This window comes from Neophocaena asiaeorientalis, unplaced genomic scaffold (assembly GCF_003031525.2).
Source record: "Neophocaena asiaeorientalis asiaeorientalis breed wild unplaced genomic scaffold, Neophocaena_asiaeorientalis_V1.1 scaffold743, whole genome shotgun sequence".
NCBI lineage: Eukaryota > Metazoa > Chordata > Mammalia > Artiodactyla > Phocoenidae > Neophocaena > Neophocaena asiaeorientalis.
Window position 1 is genome coordinate 324162 of NW_020174055.1, and position 23725 is coordinate 347886.

The 23725-nt window shown below is 51.6% G+C and overlaps 1 protein-coding gene across 1 annotated transcript in view; it reads left to right on the forward strand.

Annotated features, from left to right (window-relative positions):
- ACSBG1 (acyl-CoA synthetase bubblegum family member 1) overlaps nucleotides 1-23725 on the forward strand; it is a 48609-nt gene that overhangs the window by 18337 nt on the left and 6547 nt on the right. Inside the window, exons 2-7 of the mRNA XM_024754304.1 lie at nucleotides 4669-4769; nucleotides 17217-17437; nucleotides 17897-17985; nucleotides 18287-18407; nucleotides 23349-23429; nucleotides 23521-23670. Coding sequence (XP_024610072.1) covers nucleotides 4669-4769; nucleotides 17217-17437; nucleotides 17897-17985; nucleotides 18287-18407; nucleotides 23349-23429; nucleotides 23521-23670 — 763 coding nt within the window. The remainder of the gene's footprint in view (nucleotides 1-4668; nucleotides 4770-17216; nucleotides 17438-17896; nucleotides 17986-18286; nucleotides 18408-23348; nucleotides 23430-23520; nucleotides 23671-23725) is intronic.

The following is a 23725-nucleotide window of genomic DNA, read 5'->3' on the forward strand; positions in this document are numbered from 1 at the left end:
AACAAGGATCCCACCCTCTTCCCACCTCCCGGCCCCCATGCTGCCTCCCCGAGGGAGTACCCAGGTTTGGCAGGGTGTCTGGACCCCCAGACTTGGATTGGGTCTTTTCACCCTACTTAGTCACCATCCTAATCTCACCAAAGAATTTCTTCCTACTTATTCCGCAAAAGATCCATGAGAGTTCACCAGTAAGGATGAGAGCTGTTGATCTACTAAGCACTTTACATGTATCCTCTTATCCTCACAACAGCCATAGGATTTAGGCAGAAAACCTAGGCTCAGAGAGGTACAGTGACTTGCCCAAGGTTGCACGGCAAGTAAAGTGACTTGAACAGGCCGACTCTGGTACATCTCAACGCTCTATTGTTTCAAGAAATCATTTATTGTACACCTACTGCACACAGAGCAGAGGGTTGATTGGGAAGAAAGAGCCACAGAAATAAAGAGGAGATGGATCCCCATCCATGAGGGGTTCACACAGAAAACGAAGGCTCCCCTCGACTTACATGTCACACACATAGTGACAACTTGGGAACAATTAGATCCAACGAACATTTACTGAGCTCCAACTGCATGCCAGAGAGTACTTAGGGACAGAGGTCAGGGTTGAATCAGACATGACCCGTACTCTCAAGGAGCTTCCCAAGCCACGTGTGGCCTTCAAAGCCCAAACCTGAGTGTTTGAGGGCTACAAGGGTGAGAGGTGTTGGGGATAATCCGGGAGGACTTCCTGGAGGAGCTGAAGGAAGCTTTTGGCAGGCTGTGTCTTTAAATGGTTCCCATCAGCTCTTCTGCCAAGATTGGAGGAGAAAGGAGAGCCAGTTCAGAGAGAGGAGAGTGCGGGCTCTCCCAGGCTCCTCTGCCTGCCCCACACACCTCACAGTATGTCTGCTCACACATGCCCTTCAAGTGTTTCCTTGCTCCCCGTGCTACTGGGCAGGTGCTGAAGAAGTTTTTGCTTCTGTGAAAGTGAGTAAAGGCAAGATGCTCATAGTGTGTGTGTGTGTGTGTGTGTGTGGAGTGTGAGCTGGGGTTGAGAGCAATTCCCGTCCTCACCAGGGATACTTTTTGGACCTTCTTCCTCCCAGGAATGAGTAAAGCAGAGGCAAGTCAGCCTCCTTGGGCCGTTCTCCCACCATTACTGTCATGCTGCTGCTTAGGAACTTCCGCCTCTGGGACTGAGCCAAGTTCTGGGGCGCTGTATTCCAGGAGGAGTCTAAGATTCCAGAATGACGGGGATACCGTGTCAATCACCTTTGCCAGGCTCATCGTGTTGACTATAATTGTCGTACCTCACTTGCTGGGGTCATTTACCAGCCACTTGTACCTTCTGGGACGGCAGCAAGAATTAGAAGGGGCCCAAAATGCTTTTGAGGAGTCAAAACTGAAGGGATTGCTCCCCAAATCTCTTTTCTTTGAGGAAAACATTATAAGTTTCACTTTGGAAGCCACCTCCTCTGAGTTAACTGACAATTCTAACAAGCTTGGATATTTTATTTCCTAGTCTGCTACCAAAAAACCCTGTAAAGTAGGAGGGAGGTGAGCTGCTAGAGGCCAGCACAGTGACAGTGGCAAGAAGTGACCACTAGTAATGCAGGTGAGAATTAAAAACGAAAGATGACCATGGCCAACAAAGACGTGTGAGGCAGCAGCCACCTTGGGAAGGGGCAGATGGCCCTCGACGCGACGCAGTTTCGCTCATTTTGTGTTACAAGCCAGACCTGTAGTTTGTTACTAGTATGACCTTGAGTGAAGTGAGCAAGAAAAAGTTATAGGGGGGTCCAGCAAATTCTGTTTCAGATGATGGACAAGGATACCCTCCCCCTAAGGGGACTAAATCTTGAAGGTTCAAACCAAGAGAAAGAGCATACTTTACTCATTTGGATAATTAGGTGTTTTTTTTTAAATTAACTTATTTTATTTTTGGCTGCATTGGGTCTTCGTTTCTGTGCGGGCTTTCTCTAGTTGCGGCGATTGGCTGCTCTTTGTTGTGGTGCGCGGGCTACTCATGGCGGTGGCTTCTCTTGCTGCGGAGCATGGGCTCTAGGCGTGCGGGCTTCAGTAGTTGTGGCACGTGGGCACAGTAGTTGTGGCTCGCGGCTCTAGAGCACAGGCTCAGTAGTTGTGGCACACGGGCTTAGTTGCTCCGCAGCATGTGGGATCTTCCCAGATCAGGGCTCGAACCCGTGTCCCCTTCATTGGTAGGCAGATTCTTAACCACTGCGCCACCAGGGAAACCCGTTTAGCTATTTTAAAACCAGAACCAGTTTATGCAAATTTTATTAGGTGGCAGAAATGCTGCCTGTACCTTTTGATGGTGAGGGTTTAAAAACAGGCTTGTTGGGGCTTCCCTGGTGGCGCAGTGGTTGAGAGTCCACCTGCCGATGCAGGGGACACGGGTTCGTGCCCCGGTCCCGGAGGATCCCACATGCCGCAAGGCGGCTGGGCCAGTGAGCCATGGCCGCTGAGCCTGCACGTCCGGAGCCTGTGCTCTGCAACGGGAGAGGCCACAACAATGAGAGGCCCGCGTACCGCAAAAAAAAAACAGGCTTGTTTGTGAGGAAGCAGTTAAGAAGGCAGGAGATTACAGCCAGTGATCGCCTTGGCTAATTTGGGGGTGGCTGCCCACAGCTGGTGATTTCAAAAGCTGATTGGCTTTAAACATTGGGTTTACCCTGTGGGCAGCCCTATCTTTTTTTTTTTTTTTTAAAAGATGTTGGGGGTAGGAGTTTATTAATTAATTTATTTATTTTTGCTGTGTTGGGTCTTCATTTCTGTGCGAGGGCTTTCTCTAGTTGTGGCAAGTGGGGGCCACTCTTCATCGCGGTGCACAGGCCTCTCACTATCGCGGCCTCTCTTGTTGCAGAGCATAGGCTCCAGCCGCGCAGGCTCAGTAGTTGTGGCTCACAGACCTAGTTGCTCCGCAGCATGTGGGATCCTCCCAGACCAGGGCTCGAACCCGTGTCCCCTGCATTAGCAGGCAGACTCTCAACCACTGCACCACCAGGGAAGCCCAGCCCTATCTTTTGAGGACAGGGGCCGAGATAGAGCATGGATGTTGCACCAAGTTCACAGTCCTCCCCCGGACTCTCAGTGTGGGACCCTCCGCCTAGTTATGTGTGTGTCCCCCCATTTGCCCTGTAATTGTCTGAGCCCAGAGTGCAGGAGTCATTTGATAACATTATAGTCTTCTTTGTCCCAAGGTGGAGGCAGCTTTCACTCAACAACCCAAGAGAGTAATGGCAGTAACCGATGATCCAAAGTCAGCAGGACAAGTCCCACGGTGTTCAGAACCCTCTGTTTCCCTCTGCCTGGCACAGCAGGCCTCACCCCAGAAGCATGCTTTGTCATCTTTTCAGTCCTTCCGGCAGCCTCCCTGGAGCAGGTCACCATAGCAACAGAAGGGCTGCTTCAGCCCCGTGGCCCAGCCTTGTTCACAAAGTTCCCAAGAAGGGGACCAGCTTGGCACCCCACTCATCCCCCTCCTCCTCACTGCCCTCCCTTCATAACCTCATGATATCTTTTGCTTTAAAACCTATCTCAGGTTCTTAAACAGACTGGCACCAGGTGGGCCTGAATGTGTTTGCAAACTTAATTTAAACCTGCGGTACCAGCAAGGAGTAAGGACGGATGTGAGAAGCAGGTAACTGAGCAAGCTGCCTGGGGACTAGGTAGGGATGGGACCAGCCCCACCCTGACAGACAGGTGGGATTCCCTGGAGCCAAGGTCCTGCCCTCAGGGCTACCAAGACCAGCTGCACAGGTTGCACACTGCACAACTCCAGTAGGCTCTGTTTACATACCCGATGACTGTGAAAGGTGTCCCTGGAGTTGAGTAATCCTGCTTGACCCTGAGGTGTATACTGAACCCCATCCGCTCATCCACCCAGGAGTCTGAGATCTGGCCAGTTGAACCCTGAGGAGGAATCCTGTCAAGGAGCAGTGAGGCCGGCTTGATAATGGAGGCCCAGTAACCCCACGGGCTGTGTTGACCAGAAGAGGAGATTCATTGTCCAGAGCCGCCAAGCCTGGGAGGCAAGGGGGATCTGGGCCAGGAGTGAAGACAGATGGCAAGAGCCCCAGATTTCCCTGGTCCCATGCCTGTTCTGTCCATCAGGGCATGGACATAGGGCACACTCACAGACACCATTGCAGGGGAGAGGGCCTCACTTGGGGGCCTGCTTAGGACTCGTGAGAGCTGTAGGAGTGTCCTCAGCTCCACTCTGAGTTTCTAAGCATGGCTATTCCCAAAGCCTGAGGGCTGGTGGGTGTGGAGAGAAAGGGGGTGGGGGCACCTCCCAACCCTCAAAGTTTTCATGCCACTGGAGTGGTGCTCAGAATCCTCCAGTGCCAGACCCCAAGCCTTTCTTTGTTCAGATGGGGACACTTGAGCCCAGAGAGAGGCATGCATTTGCCCAGAGTCTCACAGCAAATTAAAGCAGAGCAGGACTTGATTTTTCTTTCTACTGAGTCCTTAGAACCTGAAGGGGGAGGGTGGCATGGGGGTGAGGTTAACTCCTGCAACTACTAAGGTCTTGTCCCCTGACTCACCCGGGAGGCAGAGATGCCATCGTCACCCCCGGGGCTGCTGAGACGTGTTCTGGGCCAGCATCAGGAGTCCAGGCCGTTCTGCCATCTTCTAACAATTGTTTTCCCTCTCCCCTGCCAGCTCCCTGACTGACGGGCACACACTCTCCAAAGAGCCCCTAAGCCATGCTCTCAAGCTCTCATCCCCAGCGAAGGTGAAAGATCCCCAGTTGAATTCTCCAGGTGAGCCAGGTGGGAGGCTGCTGGGCGGAGCCGGGTGGTCCAGCGCAGGGATGGAGCTGTACTGGGTGTGCTGGAGGGAGTTGACGGGACACTAACGAAGCAAGCCAGGGGACCCACGCAGGACAGAACTTTGGGGGACTGGGAAGGCGGAAATCCTGACCTCCATGCCCACAGGGACCGCACCACGCCCCTACCCTCTTTGCCACCATCAGGGCCAAGCCTGATGGAAGGAAGCGGGAGGAAGTTTTTTCTTCAAGAAGTTTGGGAAGGAGAGAGGTCAGAGGTAGAAAGACAGCTGGGGCCTCATCCAGAGCAAGCCGTTGCTGAAGGATGGGAGGAGGCCCAGATAAGCAAGGCCTTGGAGAGTCCAAGCTGGTTGACTGGGCCCAGGGGCAGGCTGGCCGGCCCGAGCTGGCAGAGTTGCTTCTGGAAGCTTGGGAGGCCACACGCTCTTTCAAGGACGTTCACTTCTAGATAATTGCACCTTGTGAGAAACAGAGTTATCATTTACCCTGACGAGTCAGCAAAATGATAATAACACAGCTTTTGTTCATTTTTATTGGCTGCACAACAATATTGTAGCAACAACAGACGTTTAAAAAAAAATGCAAGGAATCGGTGCGTGGCACAGAGGGTCACTGCCTCCCGGGTTCAGTGCTGTCCTTGGGATGGTACATTGTTGGTATCTTGTTGCTGGTCTGTGTCACCTCTCAGGGCTGAAGAGCTTCCTCTGAGGTGCTGGTTTGCTCAGTTGTGATTTGCCCAGCTTCAGGCTCCTCAGAGAAGCCAGGTGGTGATCCCGAGGCCACTCCAGCTCCCTTGGGCGTTCGTTTGGGTGGGAGCTGGTCAGGGGAGATGACAAGCTGACTGTTGAACTGCTTGTGTATTTTTTTTTGTTCTTTTTGCGGTACGCGGGCCTCTCACTGTTGTGGCCTCTCCCGTTGCGGAGCACAGGCTCCGGACGCACAGGCTCAGCGGCCACGGCTCACGGGCCCAGCCGCTCCGCGGCATGTGGGATCTTCCCGGACCGGGGCACGAACCCGTGTCCCCTGCATTGGCAGGCGGACTCTCAACCACTGCGCCACCAGGGAAGCCCTGCTTGTGTATTTCGTAGAATGTTCTTCGATGTGGGTACATCCGGGGTCTTCCTCATGGCTAAACAGGGATTGTGGGTTTAGGGGAGTGAGTGGTAGTATTTGAAGTGGGAATAGCTGGGGAGGCCAGTTCCAAGGGTCCCCAAATGGGGCAATAAAGAGGCCAGTGAAGGCGGAGAGGACTGGAGCCTTTGTTCTGAAGACTCTTCCCTCAGAGTTTCTTCTGACTTGGCTTTCCCGGTCAGAGGACAGGTCTGATGTGAGGGCAGGAACAGAGTTGGGACCTCTCTGCTCTGTCACAAGCTCTGTCGTGGGCTGGAGGGCAGAAAGCTGGGCCAAGGTCACCATTCCCATGGTCTGTGAGGAAGCTGAGACGTAAAAGGTGTAACAAGGGGAGACACCAGACCAGGGCTTCAGATACCTTGCTCCCCAGGCTGCCTGGTCCCTTGGAGATCAAACGCCAATCCCCTCACCGTGGCGAGGCTCGCTGCTGCCATCAGACAAGCTGCCCCTCTCCCAGGCTGGGTGTCTTGGGGTGGCCTCGGCAGGGATCTGGCCTGAGGTGTGCACTTTCCTGGAGTGGACTCTGCCTCTCTGCTCTTCCTTAGAGATGAAGAGGGACCTGGACCAAGGAAAGCATTGATCGATTTCTGAGGGGAAGGGTTTGAAAGGCACCGAGAGAGCCCAGGAGAGGGGCCACCTGGGCCCAGGCAACTGCCACGCTGTCTTCCCGAGAGCCAGGGCAGCTTGCTGCGTCACCTCTGGCAGGTCCCATCAGCTTGCTCAGGCTTTCTTTCCTTGGACTGGATAATTCCTTCTCTGCAGCGCTTATAGAGCAGCTGTCAGCACCCGGGCACTGTGCACAGCAAAGCCCTGGAGCTCAGAAGTCCTGACTGTGAGTGATGGCATTGGTGTTTTGCAACTCAAGGGGCAGGAAGGGAGCCAATGTGGTGCAAGTTCAGCGTCCCGTGGAGCATTTCGTGTCGGGAGTGTTTCCAAGGAGGAGCAAGTAATCCGAGCCCCTTGGGCCTCAGTTGCTTAATCTTAGTTAGCATCTGGCAGCACTGCAGCAGTGGGGCACAGAGAATAGACAGGTTTCAGACAAGCGGGCAGGGAATCCCAGAGAGGGACCCATCAGAGAGGGCTGGCAGCCAGGGGCCAGGCAAAGGCCGAGGGTGGGAAGTGGGGCACCAATTTTAAAGGAGGGGTGGGGAAGGAGTAGTCAACTGTAGGGGAGGCAGCAGAGCCATTCTGGTTTATCAGGACTTCGGGAACCTGGTAGGGACAGCCAGGCTGGGGGCGAACCTGGACTCTCCATCCTCTGTGCAGGGCTAGGCTGCTGGGGATACTGAGATGGACAGTATCCTGCCCTCAGAGAACTCCTAGTCTGAGGGCAGACAGGCTCTGGGTGAAGGGCACACAGAGGCTGAGGAAAGAAGGCCTGCTACCTGGGAACTGGGTGATCAGGTTGCTTCCTGGATGAGGAGGACCTCTAGCTGGCCTCAGACGTTTAAGCTCCCTCTGGGCCTGGGCCTGAGCTGAGTGGTCTGCCCTTGGGAGTTTAGCATCTAGGGCTGGTGATAAGAAGGGGACAGTCTGGGAGGGGCTGAGGAGGCTTCTCAGCACCATTGCCCAAAGGACCCCAGGCACTGCCCAGGGCAGTGCCAGGCAGACCTCATTGGCTCCCACAAGCCTGCCCTGTGGGTCACACTCCTCTGAACCCCAACTCGTGTAGCCTCCAGGGTTTTGAAGGGGGGGGGCTCTGGAATGCAGCTGCAGTAAGATCCAGATTCACCATGGCTTGAGTGCCCACTGTGTGCTGGCCTGGCCCTGGAGCTTATCTGCACGATTCCCCAGCAGCTCCAAGAGTCCTGGCTCCAGACTCTGTATGGGAGAGGACATTGGAGCAGCCACATGTGGGAAGGGGCCTCGAAGCTGCCATTTCCATAAAATTGAGGAAAGGCAACTATCTGTACCAAAGACTGTTTGGGGAGAGGGGCTTCAGCGGATTACAAGAGGGGTTAAATCGTTCTTCCCCACACATCTGCCCCCTTAATAAGAGCAACTTTTACTGAACATTTACCGTATGCTAAGTAAGCTCTGTGCTCAGGGATAAACTTTCATCTTTCATCTTCTCTTCATGGCAGCAGCGGGGTAGGCACTTTTATCGTTCTCATGTGGTAGGGCAAACTGAGCTCAGACAAGTTCTGTGAGTTCTCAGAATGACACAGCTAGTAAGATATGGAAGTCTTAACTGGCACACTGCCTCTTTGGGACCGTTTAGGTGTGGTCCTCTCCCCTCCTGCATGCCCTGACCAGCCCCTGCCTCCTAACTGCCAAGCTGCAGTCCCTCTGGAGAGCTCTTAGAGGCTTGCCTGCAGGAATCAGAGTTCACCTGGGTCTCCTTGAGTTCCCAAGAAGCTGGAGGATCCTCAAGCTCTGGTCCCCAGACTGGGCTCTGAGCTGCCCAGATGGCTGTTCTCCCGGGGACAGCTCCACTGAGTTGGGCCACAGAGCAGCTGGGATCTGACCTCCACACAAAGGCAGCCTTGTGCTGGGCCTAGGCATACATTTTTTTCTAGCCCTTTCTGGGTTAAGAGTGAACCCCAGCTGGATCAAGGCAATGTCAAGACCACAGGGAAGAGGAGGGGATCTAAGGCAAGCAGCTGCTGGGGATGGGGCTGGTGGAGGTGCTGGCCAGACCTGTTCCCTGCACTCACTCTCCCTAGGAAACTCTCACACCCACTGGGGCGTTTTGAGCTGGAGGTCAGGAGGCTGGGAGCTCAGCCCAGCTTGTTCACCAGGCCTCCCTCTGTCCCACGCTCCTACCCTTTCCCAAATGTTTCAAGGGCATGTGTGGTGTTTCATCTGGAAGGAGACAGGTACTACCCTTGTCCTCAGGGAGCTCAGAGCCTGCAGCTGGGGGGCAAGGAGGGGCCCTGGGCACAGTGTGAGGCAGGGGATCGCTGTCATTTCAGCTTCTGGTGGGAGTGGGGGTAGGGGAAGGTAGAACGACTTCCCAGAGGTCAGAGGAAATGGGAACAGGTGGTAATCTCAGCCACGCCAGCTGAAAAAAGCAGAGCCTCTGGGGATCCTTGTAAAAATTCTTCCCTAATCAAAATGTCCAGTTCTGTCAAGCCACAGGTGTGCCAAGGGCTGGACAAACTGTTCTGGCCCAGGCAGGCCCTGACCCTAATCTCTCATCATGTCCTGAAGCCACCGTGGGCTCTTCCCCTCATATATCCCCAGAGTACCTGGCATAGGGCTAAGCAGGTTCCAAAGACCCTTAGCAAAGGGTCCCTGTATGAAGAGGGACCCCCTGGTGCTCGTCCCAGACGAGCCTTTGCAGCAGGGGCTGCAGGATGCCGTGGCCTGAAGATAGACATCTGTCCCGGCCCTAGAACCACATTTACCCAGGATCAGTGTCTCCCTCCTTCTTCTTAATCAGCTTCATTCCGAGGCCGTTCCCACAGACTGCAGAAAACACCCCAGGCTTCTCCTCTCTGCTCTCGTGTTTCTCCCTTTTCCAGCTAATTGAGAGTGACTTCCTCTGCTGTTCAGGAGCCTTTATTCCAGAGCCCCAGAGAACACAGCTCTCTGCCTGCCTCACCACTCCCAGCACAATGGGTGATTGTAAGACACAGGCCGGGGTCAGGCCAAGACGAGGTGGGGCAACATGAGAGAGAGAGAGAGCAGGAGAGGAGACAGAGGCAGGACAAAGTGCAAGCGGGACCTTGGGACAGCCCGCCCCCAGCGCTCAGCGGACATTCTCCGGGTGTGTGCTTGGGGCTGTTGGCTGCAGGCTGCCTGCTAGCTGGGTTCTCTGTAGATCTACCCATAGATCTAACCCTTGGATGCCGTTCGGAATCAGGTCTGGTTTGGATGTGGGGTGCCTTGCTGGGTGATAGGGACCTTGATTGGGTCCTGGGCATGTTTTGCAGCAGTGAGGTGGCTGGGCATGGGATAGACCTACGCCCCTGTTGAGTTTCGAGGTGAGGGGATGGGGACAAATTTAAGGGTCTGGCAACCCATCCCGATTTCTTCCATTTCTGCTATCCTCCAAGGAATCACCTGCAGGTAGGCAGGCTGAGACGTACCAGAGCAGCCCTGGACCCACTGGTGATGCCTCCCTCCTGCTCAGTTCTGAGCAGCCTACTTTGTGGCAGAGGGTCAGGGGACTCAGGTACCACTCTCCTCTTCCGCCAACACCATCCCCAAAGGAATAGACCATGGACCCCCGAGCCTAAACCTCATTCACTGACCAGCCCCCTAGCCACTGGATGCAAGGCAGCTGCCAGTCAGAGGTCTTGTCCTAGTCAGTCCCAGCTCTGCCCCTAACTTGCTGTGACCTTGGCCATTCCTTCCCCCTCTGAGACTCAGTTTCTTCTCCCTCTGATGGTACTATGTGTAGGAATGCCCTGCCTCCACTGCTCAAGGATGCCCTACCCCCCACCGCTCCCCCACCACTGAGGTCTCAGTCTATATCCCTGATGGGCATCACATGTTCAGTTTTATTTATTCTTTTGGCAAACATTTATTGCAAGTCCAGTGCTTGCATCAGAAGTTCAGAGTCTAGTCAGAAAGGACAGAGACAGATTTCTTGAGCACCCACCGTGTGCTAAGCTTTTTAACAATATTACTTTGATGCAGATCTTTTTAGTTTTCTCTCTGCATTTTTATATGCACTTTTGTTTGTTCCTTTTTTTTTCTGTTGAGGGTATACTCTGGACATATCCTTGTGTTATTAAATATTTTTTAAATACTATTTTGATGACTGCCTCTGAATCCATGATATGGCTGTACCCTAATGAATTTATCATGTCCCCCTATTGGACACTGGGTTTTTTCCAATGATTTTGTTAATAGAAACAGAGCTGCTAAGATATCCATCTCCCTGTTCTCGCTCTATGTGTCTCTGATTGTTTCCCATGGGTACTTTCTAGAAGTGTGATTGCCGCGCCAGAAGTTACTTCTTTTTTAATCCCTTTGATATTTATTGCTAAATTGCTCCCGGGAAAGTCATACTAATTCACACTTCCAAATGGCACAGCACCCTTGCCAGCAGTGGGTGTTGTCTAATTCCATCTTTGCTACTTCATGTTCTTTGATTTTAGGAGAAACCCAGGTAGGTATGTAGGTAGGAAGGTAGGTAAGTAGGTAGGTACATAGGTAGATAGGTGAGTTCAGATGGCTTTAGTTGATGGAGGTTATCATGAGGACAGGCAGGGAAGAAAGGACGCTTAGAAAGTGTCCAGTGGGGGCGGGAAGAAAGAGACCTCCGTGGTTCCCCACTGTGGTGACAACCACTGTGGCTCAAACCCAGCCCCTCTCTGCTGCACTGCCACTGCCTGCTTCTCTCTGCTCCCCACGCTGTGCTAGGACTCCTACCACCCCCTGATCTCAGTGGATCTGTCATGATCTCTGCAAGTCACTGTCCAACTCTACAAGAGAGAGGCTCTGAGTGGATCAATCACCGCCCACAAGGAGCGCTCCCTCGGGGCAAGGCCCAGCACGATGACCTCATGACCCCTGTGCAAGGCATGGGGTTCTGGGCCCATTGCTGTGGCCAGGGGAGCAGGACCAATATCCAGTGCTTTGTGGGCAAAGGACCCCTTCTGACTGCTCTGCCCACCTTGCTGATAGCTAAAACTTGGTCTTCTACCTCGCTGTCCAGAGATTTCTCTTCTGACAAAGATGAGATTGGGAGAGAGAATGGTGTGAGCAAAGGCCCAGAGGTGGGGATACATGGACATGAGAAGCGGGAGAGGATGAGGCACTGCAGCCAGGGAGGCTCATCTATCTTCGCTTCCATCAGTTCCTAAGCCTGAGGCCACTGAGCTGTGGTGGACTCAGGTCAGGAGGGCACTGAGCGGGGCTGGGTCTTGCCAGGTCCTACCTGGGGGCTCTCAAGCGTGCAGGACGGAGGTTCAGCCTGCCGTGGCCCACTTGGGCAGACATCTGCTCTGGGGGCCCACCTCTCTCTGTACTTGGGCAGCAATGTGTCCTGCACCACCCTCATCCATCCTGGGGGGAAGGGAGGAGGGGAGAGAGGGAAAGGCCCAGGTTCCCTGGACACACAGTCATTCAGTCCAGCCTCTGGGACTGGGATGGGACAGAGACTGATTTGTGCTTCTGCTAAGGCCCCCTGCCCTCTTCTCGGGTCCAGGCTTCTGTGCTCAGGACACAGGGAGGAATCAGACCTGCCTTTTAGAGCCTCCAGCCTGGTGGGAGAGGCAGACCCAACCAGGATTTGGCCCGCAGTGAGGCTCAGGCACTAAAGTCCCCAGTGAGGGGGTGGCACTTGGGGCATGAAAGGTGGGAGAGGTGGATGTGATGGGGGAAGGGTGTTTTAGGCAGAGTCACAGCATGGGCAAAGGCCCGGGGGTGGGTGGGAATTAAGGGAACCGGGAGCAGCTCAGATTGGCTGTGCTGAGGTGGGCAGAGACTGGCGAGCCCCTTTGGGGAGGGCCTTCCTGAGAGGCCACAGTGAGGACATCACCCTGTGGTCAAGGGGAGATGTGGGTGGCTTTCGAACAGGTCAGATATGGGTTCAGAAAGGTCGCTCTGGGAGCCTCTGGAATGTAGGAAGAGGCAGTGGCTGGAGGTCCTGGCTGCCCAAGGTCACCGAGCCAGAGCCCCAGCGCAGGACTTGGGCAGGAGGCATGACAGTCCTTTCCCAGGGAAGATGTGGGTTCTGGGGTCAGCCTAGAACCCCACCGTGACCCCAGCATGGCCAACTGGAACTGTGTGGATTTGGGAGTCAGACTGTCTGTTGGGATCCCAGCTCTGCCAGCGGTGACTTAGCCTCTGTGAGTCTCACAGGATGGCAGGTTGTTAAACACGAGGTCATAGAACAAGGTGGCACGCAGCCCTCCTGGCACAAGTAGGGTGCTCAGTAAATGGGAGCTGTGCCCATTCTAATTCCTTCAAGTGAAGGAGAATGACTGGGCCTCTGGGAGGCCAAGGGCAGGGGCAGGCCCCTTCCCACCAAAGTCTTCCCTTCTGGCTAGTCTGGGGTTCAGACAGCTGAGCCTGTGCGGTAAATATAGAGAGAAAGGGCTGGGCCGGAGCTGCACTGCCTGGTCACCCTTCCCGAAGGGCGTGGGTCCACCAGGGGCCAGGCCTCTCATCCCCGTCACAAAGCAGCTGGGCTAAGAGAAGACTGATCTCACAGACCAACTGCCTTTCCTTCCCTTGTCCATTCCTTCTTTCCTCCTTCTGAGAAGGATGTGAGATGACTTAACCCCATAGCGAAGACACCATCAGATAAAAAACTAACACAGGGGAAAGGCAGAACCGTGTAGTTAGTGGGAGGGAAGAAATCAGGAGAAGGAACTCTGTCCAAAACGTCCATCAAAATTTTACGTGCTTTTTTCTTCAGATGCAGTAAACCCACTTCTAGAAATCTATCCTTTGGAAAGCCTAAGGGCTAAAACCTGGAAATCATCTGAGTGTCTTTCAATGGGGAAGTGGTTGTGATATGTACATTATGATATGAAATTATGATGTGGCCAATGGAGCTGTATCAACACAGCCACACACACACACACACACACACACACACACACACACACACACAATGAGAGAGATACATTAATGTCACGGAAGTTAAAAATGGATGATTTGCCTAATGGCTGTCTGAATGTAGGAGCCAACATTTAAAAATCAGATGATCACACATAAACACCCAGATTTCAGGTAGCCCTCGGTTTCCTTTCCTCCTGGGCACCAAATCCTAGAGCCAAGGAGCAGCCACCCCTTTAGATGAAGCGTGTGCTCCCCCCACCCCACAGTCCCCACCACTCCATGTTGCCTCCCTGACACTGAGGCTGGGGTCGGGGCAGTGATCACTACCCTTGTGTTGCAGCTTTCCTTAGTAAAACGTTGCACTATTCTCTGTCTTTATCAAAAGACAGAGAAACAAAAGGTGGACTACAAGGGCCACGTGTCTCAAGGAAAATGAGAGGGAGCCTATTTCTTTGTGAAAATGAAGACTGTGCCTCTGTATTTCACATGCAAATTCTGGGGCACTTCATTCATTTATTGTTTACTCATATATTATTTATTATGAAGCTGGTACATTACCTACCTATCCCCTATGGACATTTTGGGTTTGCTACCCTTGATTAATATAAGAGTAACATGATTCTTTTTTTTTCCCTTTGGATAAAAAAACAATAGCAACAGAATTAAAAAGAATTCCTTGTATGTATATCTGTATAAGCATGACATACACCAAATGTGAACAGTGGTTACTTAGACAGGCAACATTAAGAAAGCCCTATCCCATTTTATATCATGTACTTCTAAATTGTTTTCTATTTCTTAGAACACATATGTATTGTTTTGTGATTTTTTTAAAAAAGGTTATAACTTAAAAGATGATAAGTTAAAGTTAAAACTTTTGGCGGAGGGAAGCTTTCACAGCAGATCGTAAGCCTTACCTGTGATGATCTTGGCAAGCCTGGGGGAACAGGTAGATGGAGTGCAGCATGAGCGTCTAGCAGTGCCCACAGGAGAAATTTGCTTTTTATGGTCTAAGCACGAAGAGGAACCTGTACCAGGGAAAGGAAGAGAGCTACCAGCTACGGGGAAGTGACTCTGCCAGGCTCTGGGCACGCAGGCCGGGCTACCTCACGGAACTCTTGTCCCAATTTGGGTGAGGAGGTTGTGTGTCAGCGTTCCATCCTTCCTCCCTTTTTTCTTTTTTTGGCTGTGCCACGCACCTTGTGGGATCTTAATTCCCCAAACAGGGACCGAACCCAGGCCCTCAGCAGTGGAAGTGCAGAGTCCTAACCACTGCACCACCAGGGAATTCCCCTTCCTCCCATTTCTAAAAGCAGTTTTATTGAAGTGTACTTTATATGCCATCGAATTTGCCCATTTTAAGTGTAACGATTTGTCACTTTTTCATTGAAAAAAGTCACTTTTTCTACAATTTTTAGCAAATTTTCAGTTGTACAAACATCACAGCAATCCAATTTTAGAACTTTTCCATCACCCCAAAAAGATCCTTGGTGTCCACTTGTAGTCACTCCCCATTCCCACCCCAAGCCTCAGGCAACCACTCATCTGCTTTCTATCATTTCTGCCTTTTCTGGACATTCCATGTAAATGGAATCAGACGATACATGGTCCTTTGCTTTTGGCTTCTTTCACCGAACATGTTTTTGAGTTTCATCCATGGTGTTGCCTGTATCAGTACTTTGTTCCTTTTTAGTGCTAAATAGTATTCCGCTGTGTGGAGAGACCACATTTAGTTTTCACTTACCAGTTGATGGACATTTGGTTGTTCCCGCTTTTTGACTACTATAAATAATGCTGCTATGAACATTCATGTACAAGTCTTTGTGGGGATGTGTGTTTTCGTTTCTCTTGGGTAGATACCTAAGAGTGGAATTGCTGGGTTGTATAGTAGACTTATGTTCAATTTTTTTAAGAAACTGCTAAATATGGCTGCACCATTTTACATTCCCGCCACCTGTATGAGGGCTACAGTCTCTCCATAACCTCTCCAACCCTTTGCGCTTGACGATGATTAAAATGGAGCTAGGAGGAGAAAGACTTTCCTAGGTCACACAGCAGGGAGTGGCAGAACGGAATTGGAACCCAGGTCAACCTGACTCCACAGCCTGTGTCTTTGCCCTGGTCTGCTCATGTGAATGGACTTTCACCTTGTGCAGGGGCTGGAGACCCTAAAGAGGTTGATCACTGGGACCTGCCAGGCTGGGGTCCCAGGATGTGGGAAAGGGGCTTAGAGATGTCTGAGAGGTGATTGGAGAGGGGTCCTCAGCGGCCCTGGCTCACGCCTCCACCTGGGGATGTGGGTCTCAGTCTGGGGAGGTGGTGGATGCCAGCCAGCATGGTTCTGACTTCTGTCAGTACACAAGGCCTGGCACTGGGTGACCTTCTCTCTGCCCCAGCCCACATTCCCAGGCTGACATTCCCCTGCCTCAGACATTCCCTTCTTCTGCTTGGGCCGGAATATGTCCCGTTGTCCCCCATCCTTGGCCTCCATGGGAGGAAGGATGGGCTCTCCTGTCCCAGCCCCAGGACATTTACCTCTTTCTGCCAACTTCAGGGTCCACATGAAACCTTAGAGTGTTGAACAGGAGAGACAAGGTCATCAGTCCATCTGCTGCCTCGGGGAAGGGCTGGTCACAGGACCCCTGTTGGTCCCACCTCAAAATGGACATCCAAGGAGGTGGGACCTCTCCATCTCAGCATGGGTCTGGCTAGCAGGTGTCAGGGTAGCCCCTGTGGTCCTAGTCAGCCCTCACTCCCCCACCCTTGGGTCACCTTTTTAGAATGACCGCCATGGCCCCAAAAAGTGGTCTCGTGGACAAAAGGATCTAGACCACCCATCCAAGCCTCCTTTGCAAATGATCTGGAGAACTTAGAAAAAGGAGGAAGAACAAAAGTGTGCATTTATTGAGCCCCAACTATATGCCAAGGCTTTTTCATTTTTTTGACCCTCATATCATCCATGAGAACTAAACCCTTACCTTTCCCCTGAGAAAACAGACTCAGAGGTTCAACGGCTCATCTCACATCTCACATACTAAATGTTAAAGCTCTGTTCCCACCTACCGCACACAGTAAAAAAGGCTAGGTTGTGCCTGGGACACTGTCCCAAGTGTGAGCATTGGCCTCAGGCATACCTTTCCCACTGTGTGACCTTGGGGAAATGACTGAACCTCTCTGAGCTGCAGCTGCCCCATCTGTAAAATGGGGCTACCAGACCCATGTTGTGCAGACTAGATGAGATCCCCATGTGAGGGATTCGCATGGGGCCTGGCACTAGGCAAGAATGAGCAGAGATGGGTAGATTATTTCCTGGGACTGGGAAATTTTCCAGGCTACTGATCAGAGCCTGCTGGCTTTCAGTCTCCTCTAACCCCTTGGAAGGAGCTATTTTTGATGCTTTGACCTTCTGTCAATTGGGTCTGTCCCCAACCCATTCTCAGGAGGCAGAGGAAGGGTAGAAACCCCAAAGGATCTGACAGTCCCACCCTTCTGGGGCAGCCACAAATCCACTGCAGACTGCCCACCCTCAGGGGGCAAATCCCAGCTGGCAGGAAAATGTCTCTAGGGTCCCCAAGGCCTCCTCCTCCCCTCCAGCTATTCTCTCTCCTCTTCCTTGCTGCATCCCTAGAGGCTTGCCCATCCTTCAAGGCTGTCAGACCTCCCCCCACAGGGAGCCTCCTGGTGTGTCTGCCAGCCCCCTTGGCCCAGTGCCCAAGGCATTGTTGGGACCAGAGGCCTGGGAGTTCTGCTTAAGGTAGGACCAAGGGTCCCCTGGGGACAACCCTGGGCTGGCACGATCCAAGCTGTGGTCTCCTGGACCCTGCAGAGGAGGCGCTGTGGACAACTCGGGCCGATGGGCGCGTCCACCTGCGCATAGACCCCAGCTGCCCACAGACTCCCTACACTGTGCATCGGATGTTCTGCGAGGCTCTGGACAAGTACGGGGACCTCAGCGCTCTGGGCTTCAAGCGACAGGGCATGTGGGAGCACATCTCCTACAACCAATACTACCTGCTGGCCCGCAAAGCCGCCAAGGGCTTCCTAAAGGTGAGGGAGCCCCTCAAGGCACAGCCTCTCCCCTCCCCAGCCCTGCCTTCCAGCTCTGGCCCTCACAGGCCTCTTTCCGACGCCCCACTGGGCAAGCCCTTAGAAAGGATAACAGTAAAAACCAGCCCATTTATTGAGCTAATTGTCCGCTCTGGCCTGGTGCTGAGGGTTTACGTTCACTGGGCTCTTGCCATGTGCCAGGACGTGACACGAGCTTCTCGTTTTTTGTCCCATTCAAGGGGCCTGAGAAGCCTGGTGCACTGGGTTGAGGTCTGGGCTCCCCGGGAAGGCCCTGGGAGGGGCAGCAAGGGCTGTTGAGTGACTCATCCCCCAGGGCACTCTCTAATGAGGGAGCCTGGGAGGGTGGTCCCTCAGGTGGGCGGCAGGGTCCCTGCAGTTTGGAAGGGGGGCTTGGTGAGAATGAGAGGCTGACCCGGCCTGTCTGCCTTTGGCCTGGAGCTCGGCCTGGAGCGGGCCCACAGCGTGGCCATCCTCGGCTTCAACTCCCCGGAGTGGTTCTTCTCGGCAGTGGGCACAGTATTCGCAGGGTGAGTGGCTGAGGGAGGGGCTGGGTCTCCAGTGGGTTGGAGGTGGGCAGAGAGCGGAGAGAGGGTCGTCATCTCTTTTTAGGGGCCCCCAACCCCGTCCCCAGCATCCCATCTCTTCCCCGGGGCCCTCCCCAGCACCACCTTTGTCCCTGCTCTGCCTAGGGCGACTGTGCTGAGCTACCTGTCTGGGCCACGGGAGCTCTCTGGGCCTGGGGGCTGTGGGTGTGTCGGGCAGGGGGCTGGGCCAAGGGGGTGGCCCACTGCACCTGCCCAGACACGCATCCTCCTGGGTCTCCTGCAGTGGCATCGTCACTGGCATCTACACAACCAGCTCCCCTGAAGCCTGCCGGTATATCGCCCATGACTGCCGTGCCAACATCATCGTGGTCGACACGCAGAAGCAGCTGGAAAAGATCCTGAAGGTTTGGGGGAAAGGGACCAGGGCCATGGGGGTCAGACTGGGCGTCCTCACAGACCTCCAGCTTACAAAGGGCTTTTCCACCCTCCCTGCCAGAATCCTCCATCATTCTCAACAGCAACCCGCCCCACCACACGGACACAGGCAGGGCAATGGCCGCCAACCCATTTGCCAGGTCTGAAAATTGAGGCCCAGAATGTCCAAGGGACATACCCCACATTCCCCAGCCAGCCTGCTGTTCCCCATGGCTTTCCCTTCAGGGAAGGGTTGTGTGCCCTGAGGGTGGCTCAGGGCTCTGACACGTGAGCACCCAAGTCTGAGTCTCAATGGGGAGTGGGGGTGTGGGCTGCCACAGGGTGGGGCTTGGGCTAAGCCACAGCAAGTGCCGCAGGGTCTTCTGAAGACAGCAGGGCACTGGAGGGGCTCAACAGTGCCTCTTGGGGCAGCTGGGTCTTTTCTGGAGCATTGATGCCTCCTGATTCATTTAAGGTCCCTCCCTGATTGGCTGTGTCCCCATGGGCACCACGCTGGCATGCAGTGGCCTGAGGGCACCTCTGTGCCCCAGCTACACCCAGTAGCCTGCAAGATCCTCCAAGGCTCCCTGCATCTCAAAGGAGGCTCCCGGGTTGACTTGTTGGCTTGGCCCTAGTTCACCTGGACCTCAGCTCCCCACCTGTACCTGAGGGCAGGAGAAGTGGTCTCCAACCTCCTAGGACTGTGGGATCTGGATCGCAGGACGGGCCTTCCCTCAGCTTGCGTGAAGTCCTTTTCTGTCTCCACTCCTTTTGAACCCTGTCGTCAGGGTTCCCTCATTCTGAGGGCCTCCATTCTGTCTGATTTGGATAAATGCTTGAGACTGGGGGAGGAGATGTGGGTGCAGATAAAGTGGCCCAAAGTGAACAGCTCTGAGAGACTGAGGTGAACCCGAGCTGTCCTCAGCACCCCCTTTCGCCCTCCCCCTCCCCAAGCACTTGGGCCCTTCACTTCATAGAAAGGGGACAAATATTTAGAGAAGAGGGCACAGCAGGGGTGTCCCAGGCCCCCTAGGACTCATCGGGGCCCTGATTTCCTCAGGTTTGGAGGCTTCATAGATGCCAGAGCCCTCTGACCCAGGTGCCCCCAGGCCAGCTTTGCTTGAAGCCCCACCGGTTTAAGATTCCTTGAGGGCCTCAGCTACCAAGTAGCAATGGTGTTAGCTCTCATCCTCAGCCTTACCCGAGGGAGTCACACACTCCTCAGCGTGGGCGCTCATGTCAGAACCCCAGAGTGGGGAGGGCAGTGGAGCTTTAAAAAGCCCCCCAATAGTTTTGCCCCATCCCTCAGGGAGACAACCGCTCTGCACAGATGGTTGATCTGATCCCAATGCCCTCCCCCTGCCCCATTTTACCACTGAAGAAACCGAGGCCCAGACCTACTGAATCAGAAATGTCCACCCTAGGTAATTATTTAAAATTCGTATTATGAAACTTTCCAGATAAACAAAAATAGAGAGAAGAGTGTAGTGGACCCACATAGAGTGCTCATCCAGATTTAATCATCATCACTGTTTTTTTGTCACACTCATTTCATCAGTTTACCTATTTTGCTGACGTATTTGAAGGCAAATCTCTGACATCACAGCATTTCACCCCCCGAATATTTCAATACCTCTAACATATATGACATTTTTCTTAATCACAAGTAACTTTATCACCTTTATTTACACAAGTCAAAGAATTCTTTCATATCATCTAATACCAGCAATGTCTTTTTACAGTTGGTTCATTTGAATCAAGATCTAAACCAGGCCCCTGTGTTGCATTTGGTGGTGTCTCTTAAGAGTCTTTTAATTCAAAACAAAGGCCCCACCTTTTGTTTCCCGTACCATACACCAGTGTGGTCCAGGACCAACAGCATCCCCCGGGAGCTTAGTTTCAGAACCTCCCCCCCAGACTTACTGATTCCAAAACTCGGGGTATGGGGCCCACGCCTCCTGGTGATTCTGACACAGGCTCAAGTGTGAGAACCTCTGTCATTGACATGCTGCAGAAACTAGGTTAGCCGTCCTGAGCTGTTGTTCAGCTTGTCCCTCTAACCTCTGCACTTCTTGTTAGATGGCAAGTGTTGATGCATTTCAGATTAGACAGTGATTGGCAGGAACAACCCATAGGTGGCGCTGTGTACTTCCCATGGCACAGCCTCAAGAGGCACGTGATGTCAGGTGGTACCTCGTAGTGAACTCTGAGTTTCATCCCTGGATTCCTGTGGTGGCTACCTGCTCATCCACTGTGACATTCCCCATCAGCCTTTCTCCACCGATGATCTTTGCCTGAATTAATTATTTCATGAGCCATGGGAAAATATTTGTTTTCTAATTGATCAGCTGGGATTCTTCTCCAAAGGAAGAACTTTCTCTCATCACCCGGGACTCTTTGCTACCTGAAGCACCCCATTTGTACACAGCAGGTGTGGTAGACAGAATAATGATCTATGTTGGTGACTGTTCCACGCATATTTTAAAGAATGTGCATTCTGCAGTTGTTGGGTAGAATGTTCTATAAATGTTAATAATGTCAACTTGATTGATAGTGTTCTAACGTTGTTTAAGTCATCTATATCCCTGTTGATCTTCTGTCTACTTGGGCTAACAAATACTGAGAAAGGGAACGTTGAAGTCTCCAGTTATTGTTGAGGATTATCTATTTATCCTTTTGGTTCTGTCTTTGCTTCGTGTATTTTGAAGCTCTGTTATGTATACACATATTTAGGTTGTTATGCCCTCTGGACGAATTAATCCCCTTATCATTAAGAAATGTCCCTCTTCATCTCTGGCAACTGTTCCTCCAAAGTTACTTTGTCTTAAATTAATATAGCCACTCCAGATTTCTTATGATCGATGTTTGCATGGTATATATGTTTGCATTGTTTCACTTTTAACCTACCTGTGTCCTTATATTTAAAGCAAGACTCTTACAGATAGCGTATAGCTGGGTCATGCCTTTTAATCCAGTCTGACAAAATTGTCTATAAAACTACCTGGCTGTTTTGCATTTGTCCGATCCATTCTCTGATCCTTTTCTCCCCTTTCATGACTTCTTTTGGATGGAGTTTTCTGTTTTTATTTTGGTTTGTTTTTGAGTATTCCATTCTATCCATTGGTTTACTAGCTCTCCCTCTAGTGTTTGCTCTAGGGCTTACACTATGCAACTTTAACTCATCACAGTCTACTTTCAAATAATATTATAATATAATATTGTACTACTTTACATATAATTTAGGAATCTTACAGCAGTGTACTTCCTTCTCTCTCCCATACTTTGTGCTATTGTCATTTATACTTAAGTTCTGTGTGAGTTGTAACTCCTGCAATGCAGTATTTTAAACCGTCAAGTATCATTCAAAGAAATTTTAAAGGAAGGAAAAAATGTCTTTTTATTTACCCACGTATTTGCCATTTCTGGCACTCTTCATCCCTTTATGTCGAACCCAAGTTTTCATCTGGTTCATCTTCCTTCCTCCTTAAGAATTTTCTTTCTTTTTTTTAAATTTTACTTTTTTTATTGGAGTATAGTTGTTTTACAATGTTATGTTAGTTTCTACTGTACAGTGAAGTGGAGTTCCCTGTGCTATACAGCATGTTCTTATTAGTTATCTATTTTCTACACATTAGCATATATATGTTCATCTTCAACATTTCTTGCAATACAAGTCTGAAGACAATGCATTCTGTCAGCTTCTCTTTGTCTGAAAACTTGTTCATTTTTGCTTTCATTTTCTGAAAGATATTTTCATTTAGTTTATAGTCCTAGGTTGACAGGGTTTCCTTTTTTTTTCTTTCAGCTCTTTAAAGACTTCATCCCAGTGTTTTCTACTTTGCATAGCTTCTGATAAGAAGTCTATAATTTCTTATCTTTGTTCCTTTCCACATGGTGTCTCTTGCTTTTCTGGCCGCTTTTAAGATGTTTTCCCTTGTCACTGGTTTACAACAGTTGGATTATGTTGTGTCTTGATGTGGTTTTTCTTTGTGATTATCCTGCTTGGGGTTCACTGGGAGCCTTGAATTGATGGATTTATAGTTTTAATCAAATTTGGAAATTTCTCAGACTTTTTTCAATTAAAAAAATATTTCCTGGGACTCCAGTTACACATATGTTAGGCTTCTTAGTTTTCTCCTGCAGGTTAATTTTTTCCATTATTTTTTTCTCTCTTTCAATTTCATTTTGAGACTTGTGTTTAATTAAGCCTTTCAGAGCAGGTTTAGATAGCCTTTCCTCTAAGGCTAATTTAGCCCCAGACCTATGACCTGACCCTTCTGGGGTCTCTATTTCCAGAGGTCCCTCCACTCTGGCTGATGGAGACACAAACAGTTCTGGCCCCGTACATGCTTTTGTTTGTCTTCTAGCCCCAGTCCTTGATCTTCCTCCAGCATTTATTCTTCATCTAGTTTCACGGAGTTTCACCTATGCCTGTGCAGGTTGATAATCCGCCAAAGAATCAAGATGACCCCTAAAGAAATTTCTAGAACTCTTTCTCTGCATAGTTCTCTCCTGTCTGGTATTCTGTCCCACAAATTCTAGGCACCCCGGCTTTCCTGAACTCTGACCTCTGACACCTCAACTCAGTGAGATAACTGAGTTCTGGTTTCCCTCTACCCTTTCCTCTCTTCTCTCTTCTGCAGTCACGCAGTCCCCTGTGGCACTCAGCCAGGCCCCAGGTTGTCTGGTTTTCCTTTAATAGAAGTCATTCCTTGCCCCCTGCTCATCCCACCTTTGCTGCTCCAAAGTTCTCATGATGGGGAACCATGCATGAAGGGTGGCAAGTGTCCTGCTGAGTGAAAGGTCAGAGCTGGGGACCAACAACCTTTGCCACAAGGTGCCTGCCAGGCTGACTAACACCTGGAGATGGGGCTCTTCTCAAGAGGTGACTTTTTAAAATGAAACCCCATTTATTTTTCCTGTCAATACAGATCTGGAAAAACCTGCCACACCTGAAGGCAGTAGTGATATTTCAAGAATCTCCTCCGACAAAGATGGCCAATGTGTACACGGTATGGGTAGAGGGCTCGTGTGGGGCAGGTGGGGTCTGTGTGAGCTTGCCCAGCTCACTTGGCCTGTCTGCACTCTCCCACCTGGCCGCAGATGGAGGAGTTCATGGATCTGGGGAATGAGGTGACTGAGGAGGCCCTGGACACCATCATCAATGCCCAGCAGCCTAACCAGTGCTGCGTGTTGGTCTACACGTCAGGCACCACTGGGAACCCCAAGGGCGTGATGCTGAGTCAAGACAATGTAGGACAGATGCCCAGATGGGTGGGGGTGGGCTATGGGTGGATCTGGGCAGCGG